At 38.9% G+C, this 26,125-nt stretch overlaps 2 protein-coding genes across 2 annotated transcripts; both read right to left on the bottom strand.

Annotated features, from left to right (window-relative positions):
• Positions 1-2,076: 2,076 nt before the first annotated feature.
• LOC113321299 (probable membrane-associated kinase regulator 6) lies at positions 2,077-3,422 on the bottom strand. Its single transcript, XM_026569197.1, has 2 exons — positions 2,636-3,422; positions 2,077-2,468 (listed from the first exon to the last, which is right to left on the bottom strand). The coding sequence occupies exons 1-2, from the start codon at positions 3,354-3,356 to the stop codon at positions 2,461-2,463; spliced, it is 729 nt and encodes a 242-aa protein (XP_026424982.1). The 5' UTR covers positions 3,357-3,422; the 3' UTR covers positions 2,077-2,460.
• A 3,231-nt stretch (positions 3,423-6,653) lies between these two features.
• Positions 6,654-12,500, bottom strand: LOC113320231. The gene is made up of 4 exons (XM_026568160.1): positions 12,141-12,500; positions 11,872-12,027; positions 7,726-7,797; positions 6,654-7,386 (listed from the first exon to the last, which is right to left on the bottom strand). Exons 1-4 carry the CDS (start codon positions 12,294-12,296, stop codon positions 6,718-6,720), a joined length of 1,053 nt encoding a protein of 350 aa, XP_026423945.1. The 5' UTR covers positions 12,297-12,500; the 3' UTR covers positions 6,654-6,717.
• Positions 12,501-26,125: the final 13,625 nt, after the last annotated feature.

The following is a 26,125-nucleotide window of genomic DNA, read 5'->3' as shown; positions in this document are numbered from 1 at the left end:
TTATTTTCAAGTCATTTTCGTAATGATAAAATTTTGAACATAATGTTGCATTATTTGGGAGAACTGATCATTGATAAGGTGATTACCAAGAACTCCACAATTTAATCACTTTTTTCGATAGCTATAATTGTTATTAATTAAGATTATGCACTGCAATCATGTAGCTACCGAAATTTTGAGGAACCTCTAGTAATACTGAAATGATTCACGTCATTACAAACTACACATGACGTGAAAAATAAAAAAAAATCTTCCCCATGAAAATGCTTGTACGTTTCGTATGGATTCTTCGAGAATTTCGTATTCTTTGTCTGGATCGTAAAAAAGTACCGCACGCAAGTAACTGTTCATGACTGATACATAACTAAACTCTTCACATCTGTTTTATGCCACCAATTATCACTAACAGTATCTATTGATATGGGGGTTCTTGGTCTCCTTTAAACCTAACCAAGGAAATTTTGCCAAAACAGGCAAACAAAACCAGTACCTGTTTCCATGCTTAATTTCATGGGTGGAGAATAAGAAAACAAAAACAGCAAGTAGTAGTAGAGAGCAGACAATGCCATGAAATCCAGGCCTGTCTTTGAACTCATTTTTTTTGTCCATGTCTCTTCTCTGTTCTCTTCTGATATTTATGGAACCATACATACATAATTCCTATCAAAAAAACAAGAGAAATTTATTATGTTTCGTACCGTGTTATCGATGTCTTACTCGAAACAGATGAGAGTTGAGCATAATTGATCAAAACTATAATAATATGGGTATAATTTGTCTGTATAGCTGAAAATGTTGGCTGCAACATGGGTTGTTGCCAAATGCCAACAGTACACTGCCATGGAAGGTCTAGGACAAATTGTTATCAATGTTTCTTAAACAACACTAATGTCAAACCCACCACAGCCAAGCACTGAAAAGTGAAAACTATACAACTGATGGATGGATGGAATATCATGGCTTTGGTTAGATTTTGATGCAAGCTGCTGCTAGATTGTAAGAACTCACATCCAAATTTACACCTCAAGAAAGCTATAAATTGAAACAAGTTTTGTTTTATAATGTTGACATTCACGTGGTACTGTTCACTGGTGGGTCTATGAGCAACGAGTCTATCTATATTAGAATCTTGTGACTTAACTAAAATCTTCAAATTTCAAACTCAAAAAAACAACAAAATTTGCACAAAAAGATAAAACTTGAACAAGTGAGAAGAAGTTAGGAGTGGAGACTTTTAGGTGTTTGAGAAGGTATTTCAAATAAATTTTCAACCTAAAATGAAATTGTTGAAATGTCACCTTTTTTTTTCCATGGATGCTAATAGGGCGCACTAATTTGATAGGGGGTGTACCATTTCAAAGGTAAATTATATGGAATTTGGTCTACCCCTAAGTAAGTTGGCACCCCCTATTAGCAATCTTTCCTTCTTTTTGTCATGCCCATGAAGACATTACCAAAATCCTAAAATGAAGTTTCTTGGAAGCATGATAAATTGGGTTTTTTCTCACCTATTTTCCATTAGCATTAGGTAGTGATTCTAGTGAATATTGATTTCTAGCCAAATTTAGCTATGAACTATAGAAGGGTTAAAAGTTAAAGTTCAACCCCATACCAAAGCTGAAAGCTTTTTTTTTTCTTTTGGCTTTTCTACCTCCCCCATGGGTTTGAATAGGAACATTTATATGACAAGCAAGAAAGCCTAACTTTTGACAAAATTAGGAATCGAAAGGCAAATAAGATTACAAAAGACGTGCAAAAGTAAGAATAGTAATGAATGCATGTGATAGAATAGTAGACATTGCATGCTTGTACAAGAATGGAGTGGTTCACATAATGGATGGCCTGCATAGCATTTACCATCTTGGCGATTTTCAGACTCAGATTGTGGGATAAAAATTAAATTACTGACGAGGTTCGAAATTTGTATTATTTATAGGAACTAGTTTGTGGGTATAGTTACACAGTCTAGTTATAGTAGATCATGCCTCTCCAACTAGTAATCTGATCGTCTTCACGTTGATTCTTGATTCCCACAATTTGAATTTAAAATTTATCCACAAACTAATTTATTCAACATTGCAATGATAAAATATTAATCAACTATTTACAAATGTTTTATTAATTCTATCCACCTTAGTAACCTCAAAAGGACAAAATAAATACAATCTGCTCACAACAGAGGAAATAAGCAAAAATGATGATGAATAAGGAGGATCTTCTCTAAGACCTCTCTCTCTCTTTGCTCTTCTATGTCATCATGTATATGATGAACCCTAAACAACTGATAAAAATAGTCTTCATTTCTTTAGCTCCTTGTTTTTCCGAATTCCACCAACGGATAGTACCGAGAGAAAATAACTCTTCAATCGTATGGAATTTAGTAACCCGTCGTGAAATTCGATAACCTTGTGGAGCAATTTTGCTTTTTTTTTTATGTGCCTAGAGAACATATAGTCTTGCTCACTTTTCTGAAAAAAAACAGAAGAAATCAAATGTTAAATCCTAGTTTTAGTGAAAGAAAAAACTTGACCAACGTCAACTTTTGTTGACTTGACTCATAGGTACAACTGTTTTTTCTAAAGTTGTAAACACGAGACTAAACTGAAACTGAATGATTATGATGTCAAGAACATACCAATTGATTTCTTGCAATGAAGAACTGCCTCGTAAATCGATCCCTCCGGTGCAATTGTAGTAGTATTTGTTGTTAATGATGATGGTGAAGACATAGACCTATTAAGCTTTTGTGAATTTCTTCTTCTTCTATCAACTAATAATGATCTTGAACTAGCCAATGATTTGACTGATTTCGGTGGTGATGATGATGGTGATGAAGATGATGAATAAACACTAGTCTTATCGTTATGATTACTGAATAACCCAATAAGACATTTTCTAAACATCTTCTTAGATGATTTCCAACATTTCTTAGCAAATATTGAGTGAATTTGATGAATTGAAATCACAATATTATTTTTCAGTGGTTTTGAATTCATGGGGCTTGAATTAATTCCATTATCAATGGATTTTTCAATCTTTTTAGTTGAAAACAGAGTAGTACCAGCTGGGATAAGAAAAGTTCCATTAGAGAATAGTTCTTCAGCATGAACAAGACTGAAATTGTTGTGGGTGTTGTGATGATTTGATGATGGAGTAGTTGGGAAATTGAAATCATCTACTAAGAATCTCTTTGATGGTGTATTTTTAGGATCCATTACTATAAATGCTGCAGCTTCAATATCTGATGATGTTAGATGATCATCATCTAAACTCTCAAGTGTTGATTTTAAGTTTACTAACCATCTGTATGAGAAGCTTTCAATTGAAATTGTTGCTGTGCCTGTATTTCCTTCCATTGATGAAATTTCTTGTTTTTGAAGATCTTCTCTCGATCTCTTTCTTTGTCTGTAAATTGTGAATGTGATGATGAGTGAATGAATAAAGGGCCAGCTAGAGAAACATTTAAAAAGGAGGAGTAGAGGCGCTGAGTAAAGGTTGTCAAGTATAAAATGACGAAATTACCCCTATTAAATGACGAATCATGTCAAAATGACTGAAATGCCCTTGTAGTTTTTATGACCTCAAATGTTTTTAAATATCTTTTTCTTTTCTTCTTTTCTTTATAAAATGATTTTAATTTATGAAAAGTATCATATGATATAACTCCATAAAATTGTTAGACTATAGAACATTTTCACCGAAAGACTACAATCGTTAAGCATGCGGCTGAATACGAAAGCTTAGAAGTGTGAGATCGAGTCTTGGAAAGGAATTGGTTAATCAGAGCTATAACATTTTCTTTATAAAGACTCATACAGTAATTTCTCTATATTTTTCTTCTATGGTTAGATGAAAAGTTATTCAGATGTAATTCCAGTTACTTGGTGTTGAGATGGGGAAAGTGTCCTACTTAGTTATTTAGATTTTCTTAAAAATAATGAATGGACTATGAAGATAAGGCATGAAACAATTATATTCCATGAGATTATGACATTGATTTGTCCATAAAAGGTCGTAACATGTGATCCTGCTTATTTCATGCAGCATAAATACTATATCCCTAATAAATCCTTTTCATTTCTCTTTTGTCCATCTATTTCATTTTTTTTGTTTCATTTTCTTACAATTTTCTCAAAAAACGAATAAAATTCGATGCCACTTTTTTCCTTTTGTATGGGTCCTAAATTAATCTTTGATGATTTAATCATAACCATCAACCACATTATTCATTAACTTTTCGATTTATCAAAAACCACTATTTTATATCGAAAAAAAAGTTTTAACTTCTTAGATTCTCCAACCTACTGTTTTCTTGATTATTTTTTATAAAATTTTTAGATTTTTCATTACTCAACTAACGCGTTTCGAGCATACATACATAGACTTGTGTCCGACCACGTCAAATGTATTCTTTGATCAAGCTAATATATTTTTGCTCTTTTTCTTGCATTAATTTAACGTCAATATATATGTTAATCACTGTCGACGCCAATAATATAAAAATAACTTCTAAAAAATTATATTACTACCCACATTACTTCATCTGTATAAATATATATGAAATGAGATTATCGTTCTAGAAGTGACATGTAGACGATATTATAATTTTTCTTTTGGCGAGTAGCCGAAAATGTTAATTAAAAAAATGTTTGGTTGGTTAACAAGCTTTAATTCTTACACAAAATTGGTTAAAAAGATCAAAATTAACAATTTTTGGGTGAAATGGACAGTTAGATTTTGATACTGTTTAAATGGACAAAAATGTGAAAATAGGCAGGATGTAACCAGTTTCAAATGGGTTAACAGTGCATTACTTTCTCTAGTAGATATTCTTGCCAGTATCCCTAAAGAACATGGGTCAAATGGGTTACGATCATCTTTCATTTTGCAAAATATTTAATGTTTGGGGTTCTTGAATTTTAATATATACACACATTTAGTGGTTGAGTCAGGATCTTAGGGAGAGGGGTTTAAAAGCTTTTTCCATCTATTGAAGACAGACGAAGAATAATAAACTACAGAAATTTATGAGCTTTGAAAGTCAGTTGGCAAGTTGTGTATATGCCAGGCTTTCCGCCTGCACAAATTGGGCATCATTGCGTCTTAGAGTCGGCCATTTTGTTCTTCAAATGTATCTCTCAAAAGATATCTCACTTGATGAGCAAATGCACGAATATGAGGAAAAAGTCATAGCATAATTTCTTTTACTTTCTTTTAATGGAATGTCAATGGCATAATTAATAGTGCATTACTTTCTCTTATACGCTTGAACACTAATATCTTTTGGTTGTATATGCGTTTTTAGGAACCTTTGGACAAATAAAAGGGTATATACATCGACCAAAAGGACCAAGTTGGCAAAACCCCCTTCTATAACAAGCTGAAAAATTCAGTGTTCATATTAGCATTATTGGTACATTTATATTTAGCATTTTTTTTCTCTTGATCATGAGCTCATTTTTATCAATAATTGGTGCAAATTGATAGATATTTTCTTCTTCTCTTTTGATATAAGTCCATTATATAATGACCCGACGAAGAAGTAATCATGCACATGAGATCATCCATCCATCCAACCATAATTGAAGGGACATTACACCAATCAAGTTCATAGTTAAAAAATATTCTAAACCTAATTAAGCTACAAACCAACACTTTAACTTTGTCCATTTTCCACCCTCTCTGTATGCTAAAAAACCAAACAAAACTGGCAAAAAGTAAGTAAAATCAAAAAGAAAAGTAGATAGGGAGAGATATTGGTGTTGGGAATTGGCAAAGAGATTGGTGAAGCTTTAACATCCACCAACAACAATAAGTCTATGAAATGCATGAATGTAGGGTCTTAAACCTTCGTGAGTTTCCAAGGCTATTGTGAAAGACTTCATCTTTTGTGTCTCTTAAAGACACTAAAAAATGAGGAAAAGAAGTTCACAAAAGCAACAAAAATGGAGACAAGGGTCCTCAACTGGTCGGGCAAGAATGGGGACATGAAAGCAAAGGATCTCAAAGACAAAGTTAGAGAGGAGGAGGAGGAGAAAGTTTGGAGAGAATGACTTCAAATTTTGGTCCCTCGCCATGAAAAAGAAGAAAACAAACAAAAAGGAAATTGGCTTAATGATTTGGTCAGTTGAGAATCAAAGTAAAGCCTTGTATCATTTTTTTTCTTTCTATTCTTTGGTAGTACTTGAGAGATATTTGAAGATGAGAAGAAATACAAGCCTAACAATGGTGTGGGCGAAGAGATAAGAGTTTTGATTGTTGTTCATTGTGAACAACAATGCAGAAACATATATGAAGGTGATATGTCGAAGACATTGATGAAAAAACAACGAAAGATTCTCGTGGTCCATCATATATGTTTCGACAAACGATTCGGTCCCAAGTTTCAACAGATGATTTGGTCGAAGAATGTACATTTAACGTTGCAAGAATCGTATGGGCAGCTGCAAGCTGCCGAACTAGTTAGCATATGTGCCATATTTTAGTTGCAAGTTCCTCTTAGTTGTTTAGTGCACCATGTGGCCTCTCTTAATCAATGTAGTTTCAAGGAGACCAGGATGTAACGTAGGACTGCATTGCCGCAGTTACTTAATTTGCTCAGTGCAAGAAAAAAAAGTACGGAAAAGAAGAAAAGAAAAAAAAAGATTCTGCACTAGAGAAGGGTAAAATATTGTTTGAATTATCATTGAGATGGTGTGCCAAGAATTAATTACAATACTATTTCATTAAATCTAAAAATACAAATCCATTCCAAAGACTATGCAGTAACATTGACGCCAAAAGATTTCTAGACCGTGCAAAAACTGTTCCCATGACCATCCCAAGGAAAATGAGAGGCAACATTCTTTGTGCATTGAAGTGTGCAAGTGCAAAAGCGATTGAGCTGACTAGAATCGCACACCAAACTGGCATGTACTTGGTTAGTGAAGGCAAGAGAAACCCTCGAAATACAATCTCCTCCCAAACTGGGGCGCACACAGCTACTACTATGGCGTATAGGGCCATAGCCACTGGGTCTCGTGCAACAATTGATTGCTCCACACTTGAAACTACAACTGGAGCTGATGACAAGTGGGGTACCAAGTTGAGGTTCACCTGGGATAGCCGGTTGACCAAGGGAAACATAAGACAACCCAACCCCACGTCGAATTGCCAGTTTCCTTTAAGGCTGAACTTGAACCAGTCTGATGGAAGGGGCCGAAACCTTGCAAGGCAGCGATGGAGGATTGCAATCCCTGCAAGTCCTTCAGCCACATCTGTCAAGAGGCTGTATAGGGCTTGGGCTCTATACGTTAGAGATTCTTTACTAAAGCCTGATGCATGGGCTAAGAATGGGATTATCCAAGATCCAACAAACCAGAAGGCAGCAATCCAGAGAAGCATGACCTGCAGAATAAAGTCAGTATTTTTGTTCTCATTTTCTTCTTATTTTTATTTCTGTGTAAAAGTAAATGTCGGGAGCATGAGCAGGTGCATAACGGGGTTATTCAAGTAGTTGAATTGTGGTGTCGGCCATAATAGGCCAAGAACAAGAATCAAGTGTGAACTTCATACTTATCGTTAGTCATTTTTCCATTGGAATATTTCACTACAGACATACTGCACTTATTATTTTATCTCACCTGCTACTAGCATATACTAAAAAGTGGGCAACCGCATACTAAGATCTGACTACATTGGTGGATACCAAAAACAAAAGGAAGAGTTTAACATGAAAAAACATACCTGGATTATGGTTTCTGCTGACCATGGTACCGTCCAGGGTTTCTCAGATGCTTTAAAAACTGCAACTGCTGCCTGGAACAAAAGCGAGCTATTCAGTAAAAACCTTTTTCTAATCTAGACAAGAAAACAGAACAACCTCAATCATTTGGTACAATCGAATTATAATAAAATGTAGTTATTATAAAATTCACTAGTTATTTCCAATAATGGGTATAATATTCCAAGCAGTAGAGAAAATAGGTTATTGTTAAGGAAGTGGTGTGGGCAAAATCTAGTAACTGGTTATGAATCCTATTATGTGGCATTAGGGGTTGTAGGTTCAAAGCTCTATCTATAGTACATCATTCTTATCTTCACAGTTTATTAATGGAGGTGATGCAGGGGCATAAGAAACCCATCAGGAGGTCAAAGGATTCTTAGTTAGCCTTAAATATGGGATCATAGGTCCCTCTGTAAACCTACCTATCCCTCTGTTTTTCTCATCACATTTTCTCTTTGATTATGATACTAGTGCAGGAACCAAGTCGTATCATTGTTAAGTACAAGAGTGATAAAGCTCAAACAAAATTGCTGGCAAGGAATGTAAGTCTAGTTGTAACATAACAAGCATAGAAAATTGAAAGGAAAAAACTTAATGATAGAACAAGAGATTTAGCCTTAAGGAGAAAACTATGTCCTCTACTTCAAGGCTAATTGAGGAGCCTTCTACCGTGACGAACCAATACAAAGAGGGAAAACATTAAACTAATAGTTTTTAACTCCTTAGGTCCTGTTCATCGGTACAACCCCATAACCTGTATATAGCAGGGGTAATAATTACTTACAAGACGACACATACATGATAGCACAACATCAAAGACTCGATAAACCAATCACTCCCCTAAGTCCTCGACCATAGCCTACTTTCCCAACTGAAGAAACTAATATCATAAACATTAGTCACGGTATAGAAACGATGCAACTTGATATCCTGGTGCATAATCCGTACATGGCCTTTTTAGTAAACCAAGAGATACATATTTAAAAAGCAAGAAACTTGTCTGGAAAGTAGCGTCGGCATGTGCCTTGAATACTGATACTACGATATACAACTACTTAACAGCAATTTATTTTGAGGAAAATGGACTGTTCTGGTATCTAGAGCAATTTAAAAATGATAAAAGGAATTTGCAACTAAAACCAATTTCAACAAGAATATTGGACTAACGATACTGCGATACACTTGTAAGTTTTTGAATAAAATGGAGTGTTCTGGTTATCAAACCATTAAAAAAATGACTAACAAGAACTTGGGACTAAAACAAGTCAAAAAAAGAATTAGAGATTTATGAAACAAACAGTTCTATCAGCAAAATCAGCCTCCATTTACTATAATAGATACTAGATATCTCTAGAATGGTTAACACAAGCTAACTAAGCCAACTGAGTATTTGGACATAAAGATAACATATGGCTTACTAAAGAAAATGGATATAGAAAATGTTCCCTCAACGTACTATCTTCTAACTTCACCTATATGAGTATTTAACATTGTTAAGTTCCTCCTGAATTTCTGAGCAACTCATATGCAATTTTTCTGAGTTGAGGCGATTGTGCCTAGTTCACTAAGTTGTCTAATATTGCACATATATAAGTGTTCGCTAGTGACATAACTACAAATAGCTAAGAGAAGCTAGTTTGACGGCATTTCACCAACCAGAATAGCAACAAACTGCCGACCACTTGGCTTTACCAATCCAACACAGGATACTAAATGCACTTGCAGCCCCCCAAACTACTGTACATTACTACATTCATTTCCATACTCAAAAAATCTCATTCATTTGGTACATCATGGTACAATCACATTTTTATAAGAAATAAGTGCAAGTGTGGAAGTGAATTAAAATATATAAGAAAAAAAAAACTAGTTATTTTCGACAATGGTTACAATATTCTAGTAGAGAAAGTAGGTTGAGGTTGAGGTAGTCACTGATTGATTGACTCTTTGGTGTGATCAAAATCTAGTAACTGGGGTTGTACATGTGAAGCTCTATTTAAAGTATATCTTTCTTATCTACACAGCTGAAAATGGGGTCATAGGTTCCTCTTTGATTATAATACGATTGCAGAAACTTAGTCTTATCACTGTTGAGCAAAAGAGTGATACAACTCAAATGAAATTGTTGACAAGGAATATAAGTCCAGTTGTAACATAAAAATCATAGATAACTGAGGAAAAACCACAGAACAGAGAGAGTTAGGCTTAATGAAAAACTATGTTCTCTGATTCAAGGCTAATTGAGGAGCCTTTTACCTAATTTCCCTACTGAAGGAATCAATTTCACTACAAAGATTTAACTAAAATAGTGAATTGAAAGCCCACTGTACTACATGTCCTTAAACTTCATCCATTTGTTAAAAAATCACATAAGCATTTGTCACGATGTGCAATCTGATATCCTGGTACACAATTCGTTCATAGCATTTCTAGAACCAACAGATACATATTTACAAAACAACAACTTGTCTGGAAAGTAGTGTCATGATGTGCCTTGAATACTGATTCTACACGATACACAACTGCCTTCCACAAATTTTTTGAGGAAATTGTATCGTTCTGGTATCTAGAGCATTTTAAAATGGTAAAAAAAACTTGCAACTAAAACCAATTTGAACAAGAATATTTGACTTATGATCTTACAATACACCCATAAGGCTTTTGAATAAAATGGAGTGTTCTGCTGTCTGAGTATCAAAGCATTTAAACTGACTAACAGGACCTTGGGACTAAAACAAGGATGAAAAAGAATTTTTCTATTAGCAAAATCTGCTTTCATTTACTCCAATAAATACTAGATATCTCCGTTTGGCACAGGCTAACTAAACCAACTGACTATTTGGACATCTAAATGATACTCCCTCCGGTTCTGCAGAAGTGATAGTAGCACTTTCGCAGAAATAACAGAGGTTTCTAAATAAACCTATATGCCTCCTAAATTTGTATGCAACTCATGCACAACTTCGCGGAGCTACGGCAATGGTAACTAGTTCACCTAAGTTGGGCTAAGATTGCACGTAAAAGTGTTCACTAGTGACATAACCACAAGTAGCTAAGAAAAGCTAGTTTGACGGGCATTTCCCCAACCCGCATAGCAACAAACTGGCCACCTCTTGGCTTTAACAGATGATCCTCAATGCAGCTACAGCCCCCTAAACTAGTTAAACATTACTATATTCATTTCCATACTCAGAATCAATACCTCAACTAAAAAATAAACACAATGGTGCAATCTGATATCCTGGTAAGCAATTTGTTCATAGCATTTCCAGTAAACCAAGAGATACATAGAAAACTTGTTTGGAAATGTGTCAGGATGGAACCTGGATACTGATACTACGATACACAACCACCAAACACAAATTTATTTTGATAAAAATGGAATGTTCTGGCTATCTATAGCATTTAAAAATGATAAAGTAACTTGTAATTAAAACCAATATGAACAACACTATGAGACTTACGATACTATGATACACTCACAAGTTTTTTCAATAAAATGGAGCCTTCTGGTTTTCAAAGCATTTAAAAATGACTAAAACAAGTCTGAACAAGAGTGAACGATCTATGAAACAAACAGTTCCATCAGCAAAACCTGTCTCCATTTACTCCATAAATACTAGATATCTCCAGAATGCATGGCACAAGCTAACTGAACCAACTAAATGTTCGTCCATAAATATAATGTAAGGCTTATTAAAGAAAATGGATATACAAAATGCTCCCTCACCATACAATCTTCTAAATACACCTATATAAGTATCTAACACTGTGAAGTTCCATAATGCCTCCTAAATCTGTAAGCTACTCATGCACAACTTGCAGTTAAGTGGATTCCTAATGGTTCATCTAAGTTAACTACGATAGCACATAGAAGTGTTTCACTAGTGACATAACGACAAGTATCTAAGAGAAGCTAATTTGACGGCATTAAACCAACCCGCATAGCAACAAACTGCCCACCTCTTGGCTTTACCAATCCAACACACAATACTCAATGCACTTACAACCACCCAAACTAGCTAACATTACTACATTCATTTCCATACCCAGAATCAACAACTCGAATAGAAAATAAACACAATAGCAAGCAAATAGACACTTACATCTCGAAGACTTGTAATAAAATCCTTCTTCTCAACAATTTTTCTATCGGATTTCAGCTCAACCACTTCTTCAACCACCTTCCCTTTCACAAACTCCATCTCCCCTTCCCCTGAACATGATTCTTCTTCATGTCTAAAGCACGAAATCTTCCATTTCTACACACAAAAAAAAAAAAAAGATAAAAACTTAAACTCTATCAACATCCATTCAATAAAAGAAAAAACTTCAAAAATCCAATTTTCTAGCCACAGGGGACACTTATTCTCACCTTAATCGAAGATTTGGAATGAAGTTCAACAAAACGCAAGCTTCGATTAAACGCCTTGGTTCTGATTGGATTAGAAACCCTACTACTAACCCTAGAATTTGGGGGTAATGAAACAAAAGGGCGGGGAGATAAACAATTACAGCAAGAGCTCAACATGAGATTTAATTCTCCGGATAAATTAGAACCCGGTAATTATTAAAAGCCCTAGTAATATTCTTCTGCATTACATGAATTTGTTTGCCCTAATTTTGTTGTGTCTGCCATTTCTGACCTAATTTTTCTTCAATGTTACTTCATGCTGTGAAACTGATGATGATGAGATTGGGTGCGGCTATCTTACGCTAGTGAGGTTAACAAGGAATAAACTACACCGCTACTTGCCTCTTTTTTTTGTTTAATAAAAGGGCCGTGTAATCGATTATCCAATGAACCTAGTCAACTCTCGTGGTCGTGTACTATGGAATCTTCAAGAGTCGGTGTCTGGAATCTTTGGATTTACAAAATTTTTGGAAGGTAGGGTTAGTTTGCCTCATTGTGACACAATCGCAGGCTTCTATAAGGATTCGGTTTTTTTGGTTAGGTTACCCATAAAGTTCGCTGGTAAGCTAACACAGCAACATGTTCAATTAATGTAGTAATATATATTTGGAGCTTCGCTAGGTTTCCAACTAGTTAGTGTAATATTTTTTTATCCAATTTGGATTTACTATCTTATCTTAGAGTATTTCATAGGTAAATTCAATTCGGTAATGCTCATTTTCTTCCTGAAGGGGATTTCTGGGTATCAAGTCTTTTTTAGTCGAGTTAAAGTAGTGGGTGAAAATTATGAACCCGAAATCCCTGGATATGTTACCAATTACATAACAAATCAAAATTGCTATGGTTTGAAACTTGACGAGGATGATTCGACTGGTATAAAACTTAACTATGGAGGTTTTGGTTTTTTCATTTCTTGTTAATGACTACCCCAGAAAATGTGATTTGAGTGATGCATCTCAATCACTTGATATTCCTTTGTCGCGCCTCATGTCATACGGACTAACGCTCCTTAAATAAGATGTACTCGGACTTTGTATGACAATCCTGCCAAGGTGAGGCATCATTGTCGCCTCTGCTATTTTGAAAAAATTGTTACAAGAATCATCTCAAAAATCGTTGAGATGCATCAACATAATACTGACTCGTCCAGGCGACTCTCGCACTTCAACATTTGCCACAATCATCCTCTTAATTGGTTTAGCTATATGATTCACAGTCTTCATATAGAGTGATCAGCCTGATACATCCAAACCCAAGTACTCTATCATCGACAACTTCATAACAGTGAGCGAAGCACCTGTGTCGGTCATTCCCCGGAGTCGATGGTTTTGAATGCCAACCTTCACATAAACTAAGTCAGTGTCGCTCATCCCTTGATGTGTTGCTACCTTTTGTGTTTTTATGTTGCATAGTTGAATCTGATTAACATGTTCTACCTCATCATTCTCTTCTTTCTCGCCACTGCTCTCAGTGACTATTGCGAGCAATTTTTCTTTTTCAGGACAATCACGCACAAGGTGGACCCTTGCATAGGAAACACCCACATGACTTGTTCTTTATAGCTAAACTATCATCCCTTTGATAGCTCTTTTCCTTAGCATCCGAACTTTTCTTACTCTCGTTATCCTTATACTTCTGGATTTCGTTATCCATGCCCTTCTTATTAGAATCAGTTAAGGTACTAACTGACATATCCACTATTGGAATGGCGGAGGGTAAGTTTTTGGCACCGTGCCTTGTCACTTCGGTTTGAGCCAACAACTGCAAACCAGACGTAAAATTAAACAACTTATGTTCCTCGTACATGTTGTGAATATCTAGCATCGGAGACGAAAACTCTTCGATGTAATCCCGTGGTGTACCGGTACGACGCAGCTTACGAAAGTTCTCTCTGGCTATCCAAGCAACATTTCTTGGTAAGAATTGACCCTTCAGTTTTTTCTTCATGACATCCCATTTCACGATGCCTGGACGACCAGCAGTAAGGTCATCATCAGTTCTATACCTCAAATCACAACTTTGCTTCACCTTCCAAGTACATGCTAATGAGATTGAATCTTTACTCTTTCGGGGTTCTGACGGCCTTGTATTGATCCATGTCCCACATGAAATTCTCCAATGCCTTCGCATATCTTGCACCAGAAAACGCCTTAGGTTCGGAAACATTAATCTTTGTAAAGGATCTCCATTACTACTACCACCTGTAATAGCCTGATCCGAACTCATCGTACTTATCATTCTCCTTAAGACGCCTAACTCATCAGTTAGCTCTTTCATGGGGTCTGTGGACATGGTCTTAAAAGCATTTAATTGATTTGGCCTTCCAAATTATTATGTTTCTTAGTTACAGCTTGGCTCCTGGCTTGAAACAAGCATATCAGCAGCATAAGTGTTCAATGCTTGAAAGCGAGCGTGCACTATAGCACCATAATTAGCATTATTAGGATGTCGTACCTCATCGGCAATCCTATCATACAATTCAACGACCCTATCAGTTAAGGTATCCATTGCACTTTTTTCCCATCCATTATGATCTAACAATTTCACCAACTAAAACTCAATCAGAACATAGGAAATCTTCCAAAACATAGCCAAAACAGAGCAACCTAGCTTTGATACCCAAATTATCACACCTGCAAATGCTCCAAGCAAAGTTTTATGCAACTATGACCCGACAATACAGTGGTTCAGTGATCTCGTATTTAAGACTTATAAGTTTGCACCTATGCAAACAACAACACTACTCTGAGTATATATGCAAACGAAATACTTACTTAGATTTTCTTTTTTCCTTTAATTGCATTTCATACTACAAAGAGGGGTTAATGCCATATTTATACTTCACAGAAGTTGGGGAGTACTACTTTCGAATCAACGGAATACTAAGGCAAACATCTAAGACGACAAACTCACTTTCATTAGCTTCAGGGGAAGATTACAAAATTATGTCCAACCAATGGACTTACAAGCTTATTCTTTTTATAATGTTACAATAAACACTCTCCACTGCAATGTGGTTCCTATACACATAAAGACTTGCATTTTCATAAGTTCTCTGGCATATTTATAATGCCAAGAACGTGTCCAATCCGTGTGCAACTAATTTGCATGGACTATGAACAACCATTTGTCCATAGGCAGTTACCCTAACCGCTACAATGTCATTTTAACTGCTAGCTTTTGTGATGGCGTGCAGAGTTATGCCATACTTGTCTTCAATGATTAGGATATTCCAAAATTGATTATAAAGCCTCCTTATAACCGCCTTAACTAACTTCCTTGCTCTTCCATGCGTGTGATACACACATACTCGTAACTGACAGCTTTCGCGAACATCCATCCAACATCGGCTACTTTAACATGGCAAGAACCAATGTACAACCAACATCGCGTTGCATATAACTTGGCCTATTATAATATACATCTAACATCGCGCTACTTTTGTCATGTCCATGCACTTAACTCTTTTGATGCCAAATCCGAGTAAAGTCATGACAATCATGTCTTGCCTTGCTGCTTAATTCAACTTCATATTTTAGGTACATCACTTGCATTATTTTTGTCGAGCAATAGTCATTAATGGCGCATTTGGCAACGCCACTATTACATATGCATTTTCCAAGCCTTGTCCAAAGCTTGGGCCAATGCCTAAGTCATCCCACGACTTGAATTGCAATCTTAATGCCTTCCTTGAGATGGGCTAACTTCGAATGAAGGATATGCAACACTATCGCATAGCATTGCATGTGCTAAGTAGCCTTTCTTTTCCCATCCATGTCGGCGCTACATCGTCGAACTATGCAGCTTCATCGTCTGGCCACTGACTACAGTATCGCGCCATCTTGTAGCTTCACTGTTGGGGCCAGTCATAGGTGGAGACATAAAGGGAGATACGCAATCAAACCAAAAATTTGGGGTAGTCTGAATTACGCTACTTATCTTGTGGCAGTTGCAGAAGGAACATATTAGAATTTTTTGTGGCAAAACTAAAACTTCGAGCGAGACCATTTGATTATTAACTAAACTCTTATGCTTCGGTTTTTTTGAAGATGATGCTTTTAGGGGTTAAATGAAAAGCAGGTTTTTTTGGGAAACCACATTCGTATGGCTTGTACTTTGGCGGACCTATGACCGCGCTAAACAGCAACGGAGCCGGGAATTTGCGTTTGGGGGATAATTTTATTTTTTTCCACACATCCCAATTGTAATTATAGAAATTCCATTAAAATATATAAAGCGAGAACAACGTACTTTGCTTTTCATTTCCTATATATTAAGGTTTAGCTCAGGTATATTAACTTAGGCCAGACACATGGAAACCTGATCCAAGCGCCGCATACCTTACTGCACAACATAGTGACACCTTGTCCATTCCATAGCTGGGGACTTGATCTCATAGGGCGGATTAACCCACTGTCCTCAAAACGTCATAAATACATAATAACAGTCACTGAATACGCGTCCAAGTGGGTCGAGGCGATACCCCTCAAAGATTACGTCTGTGCTACAATAGCTGTGTTCATCAAACAACATATCATTTACAGATTCGACGCACCCATTATAATCAGAGCAGACAATGCAATATCATTCGTAAACAAGGATGTGATCGACCTGCTCCGCCAATACAACATAAGGCTCCACACATCGACTCCCTACTACCCTAAAGGGAACGGACAGGCGGAGGAAACAAATAAAACGCTCATCCTCATCCTTAGTAGAACAGTGCATGATCATCATAGAGAATGGCATGACGGTGGCGCTCTGGGCGTACAGGATTTCAAAACTCAGTTCCACGGGAGCATCCCCTTATTCACTCGTTTATGGAGAAAACGCGATCTTGCCTGCAGAAATGACAATCCCATCTGCGAGGGTACCAATGGCTAGCCACACCACGCCCGATGAAATAAGTCGCTTCGCCCATCTAGATACGATAAAGGAAAGGAGAATGCGAGCAGAAAGATTCGCGGAGGCTTACAAAAAGCGCGCGGCTAACTATTATAACCAGAGCGTAAAAGAAAGAATATTCAAGGTGGACGAATTGGTTTTGAAAATCGCACCACACGTACAAAGAAATGTCAGTGCTGGAAAGTTTTTCGCGAACTGGGAAGGCACGTTTATGATAAGGAAGGTAGCATAAAGCGGATACTATAAGCTCATACGTATGGATGGAACCATAGTCAAGACGCCCATCAATGAAAAGTGGCTAAAGAAATTCTACGCATGAGTCATACCATGTAAACAACCGTTATGAGGAATAAAAGTAAGTTGATAAAAAAAAGCCATCGGCAAAAGGTCTCAGGGCATCCAAAGGCGCCTGATCGATTGACAAATTCACAAAAGGTCTCAGGGCAGCCAAAGGCGCCTGATCGACTGACAAATTCACAAAAGGTCTCAGGGCAGCCAAAGGCGCCTGTTTGACTGAAAAAGGTCTCAGAGAAGCCAAAGGCTCCTGATCGACTGACAAATTCACAAAGGGTCTCAGGGAAGCCAAAGGCGCCTGATTGACTGACAAAATTCACAAAAAGTCTCAGGGCAGCCAAAGGCGCCTGATCGACTGACAAGTTCAAAGAAGGTCTCACAGCAGCCAAAGGCGCCTGATTGACTGACAAATTCACAAAAGGTCTCAGGGAAGCCAAAGGCGCCTGATTGACTGAGAAAAGCTCTCAGAGCAGCCAAAGGCACCTGATCGACTGAAAAATTCACAAAAGGTCTCAGGGCAGCCAAAGACGCCTGATTGACTGACAAAATTCACAAAAGGTCTCAGGGAAGCCAAAGGCGCCTGATCGACTGACAAATTCACAAAAGGTCTCAGGGTAGCCAAAGGCGCCTGATCGACTGACAAATTCACAAAAAGTCTCAGGGCAGCCAAAGGCGCCTGATTGACTGACAAATTCACAAAGGTCTCAGAGCAGCCAAATGTGCCCGACTGACCGTCAAATTCACAAAGGTCTCAGAGCAGCCAAAGACGCCTGATCGACCGAAAAGTTCACAGGTCTCGGGACAGCAAAAAGGTGGGGAGAGTAGGTGCGTTTAGAAAACGCTCGTCCCACCCAAAACCCCTCTGAAAGAATAAAAAAAGGGGGGGAGTAGGCGCGTTTACCAAACGCCCACCCCACCCGAAACCCCTTCGAAACAATAAACTGGGGGGGGGGGGGAGGGGGAGAGTAGGTGTGTTGAACAAACGCCCGCCCCACCCGAAACCCCCTGAAAGAATAAAAAAAAGGGGAGTAGGCGCGTTTAACAAACGCTCACCCCACCCGAAGCTCCTCTGAAAGAATAAAAAAGGGGGGGAGTAGGCGTGTTTACCAAACTCCCACCCCACCCGCAGGCCCTTTGAAACAATAAAAAAAGGGGGGGGGGGGTTGGCGCGTTTAACAAATGACCGCCCCACCCAAAACCCTTCTGAAAGAATAAATAAAAGTGGGAGTAGGCGCGTTTAGAAAACGTCTTACCTTACCACCCTTGCAAAAAAAAAGAAGGGGAAAAGAGTAGGCGCGTTCAACAAACATCCACCCCACCCAACAATCCTTTGCCACAAAATCGAACATAACAATGTTTTCAAATTAAAAAAACAAAAATCACTTACACCAATTCAAAAAAACACACACACACACACACACACCCACAAAAAGAACTAAACCAAAGACACCCCACTAAGGGACACACAACCTAGCCATCCATCAATGCCCGACACCAAGCAATGTCCGCATCCAAAGCCTCCACCATCAAGCGGCCATTGTCGCATTGCGCAGTAGCCAAATGAAGGTCCTGATCATCTTCATGCACTAAATGATTGATGTCTTGAATAATTTCACCCTCAGCCACGACTTCACGAGCAAGCGAAAGAGTATCCTCATGATCATCGTACTCTTTACGAACTTTATCTCGATGGATTAACTGAAGTGTCCACAACAAACCCGCTTCCTCTTTCAGAACCAATAAACAAGCCAACTCGTCCTCGAGTTAGGAATAAGATACAAGCGTAGATGATAGACGCATTTTTGTGTCTATTTTGTTCTCAATGTTTTGTACTGTTAGTGCTCGATTATGTATTAATTATGGTATTTTATGTCCTTGTAGGTATTTTTGGCCAATAAACACTTATGTGGAAAAAGTTTCTCGAAAAGTGGTTTTTGCACCCCGGAGGACACGTGTTATTCGAACTCTCAGTGTTGGTTAAGGGGCACCTCAGTTACTAAGGGGCACCCTATGTACTATGCACACCCCATGGATATTCACAACCCATTTCTGTTGGGGGAGAACCATCTTCTTCTCCACGGAATGAACATAATTTGGCGGGAAAGTTTTGGTTTCAACAGCGTATTTTTGGTTATAATTTTATGAGACTTTTTTTTTGGAGATTTGTGGCACGGATTGGTTGATGATGAGCTGTAACAGTAAAAAAGGGGCAATAATTGCCTTTGATTCGTAAAAGGAAGGATATATTCTTGGTTTGAAGAAAACAGTTGTGAAGATATTTTCAAGGTTTTGTTCGTGAAGATACGTGTTGATTTGGAGAGTTTTGCATGGGAATGAGTTGGCATTACCCTGTTTGACTAAAACAGGAAGGGTAACATATTCAGATTCGGATAAAAAGGAAAATCTTCATTTATTGTCGACAAAACAAGAATGGGAAGTACGTATATGTTGTGTTTATTATGGGAGATACTTGACTAAAACAAGAAGATTTTATTCTCTGGATTATATTATATTGATTAAAAGAGATTTCTTTGCCAACTCAGAATCGTGTGAGAATAAAGAAAATATTCTCGAGTTTAATGTCATTACTGGGGAGATTATAAGCATTTATTTAAAATATTTCTTGACTGTTGGGTATATAAATGATTCCTGGGAGCCAGAGAGGGGACATCGAGAGTCTGGGGAAGAAAATAGAGAGACAACGTTGCAGATTCATTGTATTATTAGTTTTCTTTAATAAAAACATCATTCGAGCTATAAATTATATTTTTGAGTGTGTATTTATCATGAGAAGCTAAACCCCAACACTGGGACAACGGAGGAAGCAACTTTTCATGATTGTGGTAAATGAATTAATTCTTTTATTGACTTTTTGCGTAGATTTAATTGCTTTATGATTTCTATTAATTATTTGTTATTTTGTTAGATGCCGCATGCTTAGTTATAAATACTTTAGATGCGTCATGCTTTTAACTTACAAATAATATTTTACGAAATATATTTTTGGCAAAGAACTAGAGTCACAACTTCTTTTGTTTGAGCTATATTGTCTAGAGTTTATGACTGAACCATAAAAATATGAAAAGTAGTGGAATCCCGCGTCTCAGCGTCTCTTCATCTTGTGACAAATTGTGTATATATATTTCTCCTTATTTTCTTTATTAAGTCTTAAAACAAATTCTCAACAAATCTGAGTGAACGAATCATCTTACTACAACTCAATTGAAAATAACATCAATAGACATAGCCGCTAAAGTCAGGGTATGCCCAAGAAGTGGTAAACCCCCCTGATGAGAAATCCAAAGATGACAATCTGAGATGGCGCGATCCATAGTAGCCACCATCATCAAAGAATCCGCGTACAATTGGTTGGCCGCATCCCGAGCCGTAACAACCTCGTTCAACGCCCGCTGGATCTCCGCGACACGCAGCTTGGTACACCTCATGTTGCACCCTGAAATTCGCGCGCTTAGCGTCCCTATTCACCTTTCTATGGGCCCGAAGATCCTCAACCTCAGCTCTCACAAGCAAAAGTCGCTTCAACTCATCACGCTTAAAAGTCTCCGAGACTAACATGGAGATAGATGTCAAGGCTAGTATATAACCATGAAGAGAATTATCCATGCTGGCGATTTTCTGATCAAATATATATATATATACGATGGCCTAAACTGAGAAACAAGAACTACATACGAAGATATATATACAAGAGAGGATGGTGTTGGTTACGATGCAATTAATCACGTCCCCCCTTTGCATGCCTAGACACGTGTCAGCCCACACTAAGAGAAACGTGGCAGCCCCAATATAAACCGGACTTAAACACCAGGGGACTCAAGAATTAAAGTTCACAGCCAGCGTGACAGCATTCGTAAGATAAAAGGTAAGCAATTAACCAAAATAAAGAAATTTAAGGAAAACAACAAAGAGAGATAAACCTTAGAATTGAGAAATGAAAAGAACACAAAGGAAAGCGCATAGAAAGAACAATAAATGAGAAGAGGTCGTCCTCAAAACAGCGCGTGATTCAGTCGTCTATCAACACACGACAATGAGCGATGTCCCTGTCCACAGCCTCCGTCATAAACCTACTCTCGTCGCACTGATATTGGACTGAGACAGCCCCCAATTGGCGTCACTCAACAACTTACGGATATGTCGAATGATCTTCCCCTTGGCCTTCGCCTCGCGAGCTAATGCAAGAGTTCCCTCATGCTCATCACGATCCTGGCGTGTCGCATCTCGACGGGCTTGTCTAAAATCGCGCAACACACCTATCTCCTCCCTCAATACCAACAAGCGCGCAAGTTCGTCTCTAAGATAAGACGGTTTCACGAGCGCAGAAACAACAGTTAAGGATAGAGTGTGTCCAAGAAGACGGGGAACCGCATAACCAGAAACATGCAAGCGACAATCATCAATGGAATACCCAATAGTCGCCTTCATCGTTGAAGACTCGGTGAGTAACGAAACAACAATATTATGAGCTGTAACAGCGTCATCCAGAGCGTGCTGAATCACAAATGTCAATCGCACGGCCCCCTCGGCGGCTTGATGCGCTTCATAACGATCTGTAAATTGAGCGTGCATGACATCTCTTTTGGACATCTTATGCTCGAAAAGCACCTCAACCTCGGCTTCTACCAGCAACAAACACGTCAATTCCAACCTTTTGAACATCGAAACCAACGCAGGAACTGGTGCTAGAGTTAAAACGTGTCCGTGGAGAGAATGAGCCATTCGAGTAAAGCGACCGGCAAAGGAGAGGGAGGTGAAGATAAAAGCTTGAAGTTGATGCCTAGACTGGGAATCCAAGGTTACTATATAAAGAAAAGAGCGTCATAAATGACATGACGACCGCTCTATTTCTGGCGATACGTGGTGCACGGAGACACGAAAGGATTTGACTATTGGATTATCTGATAATTAACCCAATAGTCAGGGGACTAATGTTGATACATGAAAAAATATCCCCTTAACGAGTTGGGGGTGACCCTAAGAATAGAGGTGAGCTTGGGTTGTGGTATGGAGACTTGGGGACTAAGCCCAAATCCAAGTAGGAAATACCCATGAAGATGGGAGGACAAGGGAGGAATTAATGAAGAAGGGAAAGGTTATGTTAAAGAATGAATTAAGGATAATTAAAAGGTGTTAGGACATGTATCATGATGTATTAAAAAGAGGGGCTTTTAGGAAAGCCTATAAAAGAAAGGACAAGGTACAATGGTGTTTATGGGAAAAAACTGTTTCAGCTGATTTTGGTAATTTCGGTGAGTGGGTGAGAAACAAATCTAAACCCTAAACAAATATACTGCACGGGATTACTTTAGATTCGAGAGATCAATCTATACAAATCTGGCTTAAACCAAGAAATAGTCGTTCCAGATTTTCTTCGGTCACAAAGAGGAGGAGAAGGGCTGGTTTAGAGAGGGAAGCGAAGAGAGTGTTGAGACCAAAGCAGTTCTGGAAGAGTAGTACTTGACTTGTATCAGAAGATGAAAGCTTTGATAAAGCTAGAAAGAGTTGCTTTTCTGAGTGTTGTATTTCTCCCTGATCAAAAACTTGTGTTCGGTGGAAATAGGTAAGACCTATTTATACAAGTCCAAGTGAAACGTACTCTGGCCTCGTAAGAAAAGAAACGGATGAGTTAAATGGGAAGAGGTGGTAACGCCTGGTATTTATGGAATTTGATGGAATTGATGTTCCATAATGAAAGAGTGTTTCACCATTACTTCCTGCATTTACTAACCGTTTTATTCTTATTACACTTTCTTGAAACGGGCATTTGTGTATGCCGCACGCCGTAGACCGCCAAACCAAAACCCTAATGAGCATCCCCCAATTTGTGACATACGTTTTGATGTCTCGAGTGTTTTCGTGGAAAACATGTAGCATGTCGCTGGCGTTTGATAAGTTGAGCTTGAGAGACTTGCCGGCTCAGTGGCGACCTTCGACGGTCGAGATTTTGCATCTCAAGAGGAATCGCGGCCTTTGATGTAGGCGCGACATGCCAAAGTGCAAGGGTTGCACGGCATGGTATGCCAAGTTGCAAGCGTTTGCACGGCATGTTCCAATGGCGCGTGTGGTGGCTTTGGCCCTAGGTTGCACGGCTTGGTATGCCAAGTTGCAAGCGTTGCATGACATGTGCCAATGACGTGTGTGGCGGCTTTGGCCCTAGGTTGCACGGCTTGGTATGCCAAGTTGCAAGCGTTGCATGGCATGTGCCAATGGCGCGTGTGGCGGCTTTGGCCCTAGGTTGCATGGCTTTGCATGCCAGGTTGCAAGGGTTGCATGGCATGTGCCAATGGCGCGTGTGGAGGCTTTGGCCCTAGGTTGCACGGCTTGGCATACCAGGTTGCAAGGGTTGCATGGCATGTGCCAATGGCGCGTGTGGTGGCTTTGTCCCTAGGATGCATGGATTGGTATGCCAAGTTGCAAGCATTGCATGGCATGTGCCAATGGCGCGTGTGGCGGCTTTGGCCCTAGGTTGCACGGCTTGGTATGCCAAGTTGCAAGCGTTGCATGGCATGTGCCAATGGCGCGTGTGGCGGCTTTGGCCCTAGGTTGCATGGCTTGGTATGCCAAGTTGCAAGCGTTGCATGGCATGTTCCAATGGCGCGTGGGGCAGGTTTGGCCCTAGATTGCTGATGAGTGCCAAATATTGTATATATTTATCCCTTTTTGTTGGCAATTTAACTCATCTTTTATGCATTAATTCTACATTTTATCCCATATTCTGTATTTTCATTGTTTTCAAGAATAAATATTTTTATTAATTAATTTTGCATTTTTAGGTAATAAATAAAGTTCGGATGAGTCGCGGAGCGAAAAGAGCAGAAAAGTAGTGAAAAGCCGGGAGAAATTACGCAAGGAAGCCGCGAAGAATGGTGCGCACAACCTCATTTTCTACACACAAAAACGCCTCCGTTCTCAGCCGTCAGATCAGTTCCCAGAAGCATCCGATGGTCGCTCCTTAATAGAGCATCAAAATCTGAAGTCTCTGCCAAGCACCACAGCGCTGAAATTCCAAGCCTTCAGATTAGATGGAAGTTGAATCCAACGGACGCTCCCTTGCTGTTCATCAACGTTTGCTATCTCCGCCCTACACTACAGTACCTAACTCCATCAAGTACCGTTCGTTTCGTTGTATCTCCTGATCCGACGGTCGCTCCTCGCTTGCCTCCGCATCACCGTCCGATCTACCTACCATCTTCGCATCTCGCAGCTCAGAGTCACAGAACATCAAGACTCGATGAAGCCGCCTCACACCCTAGCGACCGAACCCATCCACCTAACCAAACAACCCCCTTCTCCCAACCAGTCGACCCTCTCCTCCATCACCCCCTCTGCAGAGACACCATGTCCTGCCACCATCTTCTTCACCTCCACTGCCACCACCACACCGCCACCAAACACCACCATACCACCTCCGTCATCATCCTACACGTGATTGAACACCTTCCCCCATCATTCTAGCCCTTTATCCCATCAACTCATTACCTAACCTAAACCCTAGGTTATGGGTTGATGAATTAACGTGTGCTAGAGAAGCAATTGATGCATGGAGGTGATACAGGAGAACAAATAGAGTAATGGGTCGAGCTCAATTTGATGTTGCTACATCAAATTAGGTGAGTAATTACCAAACCCTAGCTCTGTCAGTTTGGGGATTTTTATTGTAGAACCCTAATTGTGTTGTGGGTATATATATGGGTGTGGGTATGATGTAAAAACCATGTTTGGATTAGCCTGCATCCAGAACTTTCAAGTTCTGTTAACTGTTAATTTCCATGTTCAGTTCAATTTCATGTCTGTTAATGTTGTTTCTTTTTAGTTCAATTTGCTGCTCTGTTAATGCTCCTGTTATTTATGTTAATGTTCATGTTCTGTTAATTCCTGTTTAGTGTGATGTTTCTGTTAATGTTTTTATTTTCATCTCCCATGTTCAACTCACATGTTCTTATTCTGAGTCTTAATTCCTGACAACCATGAGGACTCTTAACTGCAATATGTTCTAATTCCCCACTAGGGTGAGAAAACAACTGAACCATAATGGTTAGCTATTAGGATGGTTTTTGCTGAGCTTAAAATAGCTTAGGCTAGTTAGACTCCTAAGTGCCCAACTGATTTGTGATTAGTGGTGCTGTAAGAAGACCACTAATGCTAGGGGTCAGTGGTGGCTCTAGGGAATTAATCAGCTACATTAGTTAGTAAGCCACTGCCTAGTTAGTCTGTGATTGGTTGTGCCTTAAACAGACAGCCAATACTAGGGGTTAGCTAAGGCTGTAAGGTTGGTTAACTAGACATTTGACAAAAACTTAACCTAGGTGAACTGGCTAGGTAAAGGGAATTCTCATCCATCTCCTTGCACTTCCCATCCACAATTTCTTTTCTATGTTAGCTTCACCACATCCCTGCCCTTGGCCTTAGGCCTTGGTTCATTCTTGTTTTGTTTTGCTTTTGTTCACTGTTTTGTTGCTGTTTAGTTTTCATTTGCTTTGTTCCTTGTTTTGCCCTGTGTTGTTTTTGCTTGCACTGCCTTGTCTGTTTCTGCTACACTGCTGCCTCTGCTGCTGCTGCTGCTGCTGTGCAGCACTTGTGCTGCTGCTGCTGTAGTTGCTGCCAAGGCTGCTGCCAAGCTGCTGCTGCCCTGCCACTTCTTCTCCTGCTTCCTGCCAAGCCAAGTCCAGTTCCTGCAGCCAAGCTCAGATCCCATCCAACTGAGCCCAAGTTCTAATCAGTGAAGC

This window comes from Papaver somniferum, chromosome 11, assembly GCF_003573695.1.
Source record: "Papaver somniferum cultivar HN1 chromosome 11, ASM357369v1, whole genome shotgun sequence".
In the NCBI taxonomy this organism is placed as follows: Eukaryota; Viridiplantae; Streptophyta; class Magnoliopsida; order Ranunculales; family Papaveraceae; genus Papaver; species Papaver somniferum.
Note: the sequence above shows the minus strand (reverse complement) of the source record. Positions and strands in the feature narration are given on the sequence as shown.